This window comes from Aptenodytes forsteri, unplaced genomic scaffold (assembly GCF_000699145.1).
Source record: "Aptenodytes forsteri isolate BGI_AS27 unplaced genomic scaffold, ASM69914v1 Scaffold255, whole genome shotgun sequence".
Classification (NCBI taxonomy): domain Eukaryota; kingdom Metazoa; phylum Chordata; class Aves; order Sphenisciformes; family Spheniscidae; genus Aptenodytes; species Aptenodytes forsteri.
In genome coordinates this window covers 10,845,381-10,850,950 of record NW_008794888.1, presented here as the reverse complement: position 1 = coordinate 10,850,950, position 5,570 = coordinate 10,845,381, and the positions used below count along the sequence as shown (strand labels likewise).

Genomic DNA, 5,570 nt, shown 5'->3' with positions numbered 1-5,570 from the left:
AAGAAAAAAAAAAAAAAGAAAAAAACACCTCAGAGATCCAAGATCTGATCCAACTTCCAGTGAAGTTTGTAGGGTTTTTCCCTGCAAAACATACAGTCATCCTCAGCTACATTGTCCCCCTCCATATCTTCTCTCAATACTGATTTTAATGTATTGACAAAACAAAACAAACCCCAAAAGCCATAAACAACCCCAAGCCCCACAACCAATAAGAATGCTTCAAGTTTTTATTATTTTGTTACTCAGATTCATGATAGCTGAACTATTCTCAATCCAACAGTTGCTGGGACTAATATACTGCATAAAAAAAGGTCTAGCTAAATTATAAAGCAAATTTCTAGCAAAATCACAATTATAAAGCAAATTCCTAGAGAAAAAGTATATAGTCTGATCTAGTTCACCCTTGAGACTCAGAAACCAAAAGATTTATATAAAAAAAACGCAGCACCATTTAACTGGGTTTGAAAAGTCATTCTTCTTGAACCAATCTCCATGTCTTGAGCCTGAAGCACGGTAGCTAAATATTTGAGTTTTGTAATTAGCATGAGAGAGCTTGAAGGCTCATCAGATATGAATGTTTTAATTTGAAAACTTAAGATTCTGGTGAGTTTCAATAGACTTGTATGGGTCACAATACTCTATCTGTGATTGCAAACAGATCTGAGGGTAATAACCTCCCCATTCTCTGGTAAAGAAACAGGAAAGGATTCCTGTCATTTTCTTTTTGCAGCCAAGGGTATTACATTAAGAGATTGAGGAATACGGGATTATAAACACAAATAAGTACATACCTAACTTAAATTCACCAGACCTATAGTTTTCTCTCTAACACCTTCTGCATTATGTTACTTATTCCTAGTCCTTAATTTCACAAATATTTATCAGTGGGTAACAACGCAAGAAGATTCTTGATGTGCAAAAGTAATTTATGTATATAAATATTGTAGGAGCAGAGCCTTTGGCAACAGACTGCAAGGCAAAGACCATTTCTTCCTTTGAAAGTGTTTAGCACCTAGAACAGTGACCTAAACCTCCTACTCTTACTGCAATATAAATATTATCAAATAATGTGCACTAGCTATTTTCCAACATTCTCCAACAGAAATCAAATGGTAGCATGAACAACTGAACTAAGAAGTTGCCATAAAAATAAGACAGTTGAATGAAGGCAGTTGTGCAGTAGCAGTCATGATTATGTATTTCTAACATCACTGACTTTAATTTTCTTAGAGAAAACTGTACTGGATAAAAAAAAAAAACAAAAACCAAAACACCACATAATAACACTGTGCATCAGAAAGCCTGGCAAAACATACAGACCTTGTATATCTTGTATCAAGAAGCTACAGTTAGCTGTGGTGGTTTTTTCCCTCTACTTTCTCTGTTATCAGCAAGACTTTCCTTCACTAAAGTGTTGTTACACATGAAACAGACCTGATCCATATTTCTAGCCCTACTTCTCCAACAACCAAACTATGGCTCAGATTGCTCTGTAGGCTTGGGGTATGTAATGTCCTACCACTATGTTCAGAGCCATCACCCAACTTTCTCTGTTTTTGCTCTGTTCAAAAAAAAAAAAAAAAAAACACCACATAATCACACTGTGCATCAGAAAGCCTGGCAAAACATACAGACCTTGTATATCTTGTATCAAGAAGCTACAGTTAGCTGTGGTGGTTTTTTCCCTCTACTTTCTCTGTTATCAGCAAGACTTTCCTTCACTAAAGTGTTGTTACACATGAAACAGACCTGATCCATATTTCTAGCCCTACTTCTCCAACAACCAAACTATGGCTCAGATTGCTCTGTAGGCTTGGGGTATGTAATGTCCTACCACTATGTTCAGAGCCATCACCCAACTTTCTCTGTTTTTGCTCTGTTCAAGTAAGTCAATCTGTCCTGAGTCCACTGCTGACCATCAATGGCTCTTGCCTTGAACAAATGCAGGGGCTTCATCCTTACCACAGAGTTTCTTCACATAGGCTTGCATAGAGTTCTTGTGTGTGCCAAGAGACAAAACTACCATCTACCACAGGAGCTGGGCTGTGGCCAGGAAAAGGTCATTTTAGTTTCAATCTCCTCTTGCTCTTCCTGCCTGCTTTACCACAAATGGAATGACTAGTATGCAGCCCAACACCCTTATGCAGCAAGCTGGTATCTCCTGCATACTAACACCCTCATATTCACAATACTGACTTTTGGGAATACCAGGAGTCACTCCACATTTTTCTAGCAAAGAATCTGCTCCATCTAAAAAAAGAGCATCTCTGCTGACAGCAGCACTATACTGACATAAGAACAGCAGCTCCAGGTTAGTTCAGGTAGCCTGCAGCTTAAGGTTATTACCCTTTTCCCATTATTTTCCAAATGTCCTTTCAGCTTGATATACCCCCACATCTGCTATTCCAAAAATAGGATGCCCAGCCCTCTGCAAGACAGCAGCCCTGTTTAATTCCACAAGCCAACCTCACCAGGCTGTAAAACTCACCTCATTTGCCAGCCTGTGCAATCCTGGCATTGAAATGCCCTCTAGAAAGGCCATTGTGCAGACCCATAACCCAAATACAGGCCTTTCAGCAATATGGAAAGTCTTGAGAAACCTATTTGATCATGAGGAATTTCAAGCACTGAGTAAAATTCTGATATTTCTGATAAATACCATGGAGGCCTCATTTAGATTGAAAAAAAAAAAAAGAAAAAGAAAAGTGTAGTTCTGAGTTGCATCTGTATCCTGAAATATTTCTATAGTCTTTTTTATCCTGACTTTGCCATACTGTCAATAACAATACCACAACTCCTTATGTAACCTCTGTTCATCAACTGAAATCTTTGAAGATTTTTTTTAAAAGTTCCTACTGAGAGAGCATATCACAAGAATTTTTTTAAAAAAGAAATCTAAGTTGAATGAACTGTGCCTGTTTGCTGTATGAATCAATGTTGATCCAAAAATCAAAAGGAAGACATCACCGCACCATCAGAGGGGATTCTAGGTCTAAAATTCAACTAAAGCTAAAAGAAAAGTAGCATATGGAAAATGATATACAGGTGTACTGTTCTCTTTGAATTATATTCCTATAAGGAGGATTATCTAAGAACATATATATTGTTTGGCATATTTGTTATGTTGTGGGATTCCACTACATAGTCATATATTTCAGTCCAATTAATCAGAGCAGAATTGAGTGCGATCTCTCACCGTACTTGTGGGTTGAAAGTTAAAGGTGCCCAGTATTCATGTCCTTCCACATAGATCCTCTATGCTAAAGAGACGGAGGAGACAATCTTCTTTGTAAATTGATTCATGCTGTCTGTATGGGCTTCCATATGACTATACATGTGTGGGGGTTATCCTGAAGACAGTGCAGAATGGGAGGTGTATCATCTGTTGCACTCTTTCCCCTCAGCTGAAAAGGTCTCTCTCCTGGGCAGCTCTATTAGACAGGCATTTGGCAGCACTGAGAGGGTGAGATGGTACAGCTGCGAGCCACAGTGCAGCCACTGAGAAGTCCCTGCCCCTGGAAGTTCCCCCAAGATCTTTGCAAATGTCTCACCTCCTTGCATTCCTCATTCCCAAAAGTTCACTTGGGGACAGATGGAAGAAGAACGGAGGAAAATAATTTTTCTTCCATTAGGTGGCACCCTCCCTGTCACCCATTAATTTTCTATTAACATCAATTATCTCTTTCCAAGTTTAGCTCCCAGTTATTTTAAGAAAATAATACCAGACAGTACCACAAAAAGGATAAAGGGAGGTCCTCCAGCTTGACTCTTCTAATGGTCTTTTCTGAAGAATTTTGACTGACTTACATCTTTCATAATCCAAATGACTTTTAATGCACTAACCTCCAGGACATACTTATTTGTTAGGATGCTGTGAGCAACAGTGTTATATGGAGGCCATGCTATCCTGCATTTTGCTAGATGGCACTGCGATGGCAAGCTTAACAATCAGGTGCATAGAGCCTGTTTTTCAGTGCTCCTTTCAATTATAATCACAATAAATACATTAATAGACATTATAAACATTTCTCATCTTCCACTGTTATGCAATGCCCTGGTGAGGCACAGTGCTTTAGTGAGGAATAGCTAGGTAGGTGGAAATGGCGGGTGGAATTTAGGTCAGAGAAGTTAATTACCTAATCTGGAATTTGGCCAGAATACTAGGGTTAACAGCTGTAATCATGAAAGCGATGTGCGATCTTTAACCACCTCAGGTAATCAGGACTTCTTTTTCACATTTCAGACAGGTGCTCTCAAGTCCCTTGCCCTTTGGCGGCATAGTAGGGTGTGGCTCTCTAGTGATTTACACCACCAACTTAAACATCATCCACCACCTTTGAGGTCTCAGCCCCACTGCAACTGTAGTCTGACTGTGCAAAGCATGAAGAGGTACACCTTGTAGGAGTTGGTTTACTCAGGGCAAGCTTTTGTGTAGTTGACAGAGAACATTCAGAGAGGGCTCATCTCTGCATTGTGCAATTGCAGCAGCGGGTACACATGCATTTCTCTAACCCAGTGCAACAATCAAAACATCAATACATTCTGTCCTCATTCCTGTGCTGAAAGCAGAGCGGTTTCCAGAACAAGTACCTTATGCCTGGAAAGAATAAGAAAGTGAGCAAAGCACTTATAAATGTATAATGATGCTTTTTTTATTTTTAAAAAACCTAAGGTAAATTGAGTTGCATTCAAAAAGACTGACCAATTAACTAATGAAAAAGCCAAAATCTCACTGTGGCCACAACTGACAGCTTGATTAGTGTCTCTTTTTTAAGATTTTGAAAAGTACCTTAGCAGGGTGTCGGGGGAGAAACATAAATTATTAAGGTGCCACCTACAGCTCTCATTAATTCCCAGTCAAAGAAATGTCGAAGACTTAAAAAAATATTGTATTTGCTCTCCAAAATGTAAACAAACTCCACAGAAATGTGCTGCTCTTAAGTCAAGGAAATAATCATGTATCAGTCTGAGTGGACAGAGCAACACTCTACTTCCCAGAAAGAGGGCTGCTGCCACAGCCCAGCCTGACCTTCCTTACTTCACCTCTCACAGGTCCATAGTGCTCTCTGAACTGGAGGTGGCCTGATGTGCCGGCCCTTTCCTCACTCACACGCACAGACCCGCTTTTCACAGTGTGCCCTCAACTCACCATGGAATTCATGGCAAAGTGATTGTGCTGCGTCTGTAGGTCAAGGGCATGTTGGTAGCTCACGCCGATCTCCGTGTGACTCTGCAGGAACAATTCTTTGTTGTGGCTGATCCAGTCAAACATCTAGAATTTGGACATGTGCCGGCCCTTTCCTCACTCACACGCACAGACCCGCTTTTCACAGTGTGCCCTCAACTCACCATGGAATTCATGGCAAAGTGATTGTGCTGCGTCTGTAGGTCAAGGGCATGTTGGTAGCTCACGCCGATCTCCGTGTGACTCTGCAGGAACAATTCTTTGTTGTGGCTGATCCAGTCAAACATCTAGAATTTGGACACAGGACAGAGGGGGGGGGGGGGGGGGGAAGGGTTAGACGGGGATAAAAAAAAAAAAGGAGAGGGAAAAATATAAACCAACAGTC

At 40.3% G+C, this 5,570-nt stretch overlaps 1 protein-coding gene across 1 annotated transcript in view; it reads right to left on the bottom strand.

The window, feature by feature from the left end:
* The window catches only part of KALRN (kalirin, RhoGEF kinase), a 338,232-nt gene that overhangs the window by 265,877 nt on the left and 66,785 nt on the right, over positions 1-5,570 (bottom strand). The window contains exon 5 of the mRNA XM_019470941.1: positions 5,350-5,472. Coding sequence (XP_019326486.1) covers positions 5,350-5,472 — 123 coding nt within the window. The remainder of the gene's footprint in view (positions 1-5,349; positions 5,473-5,570) is intronic.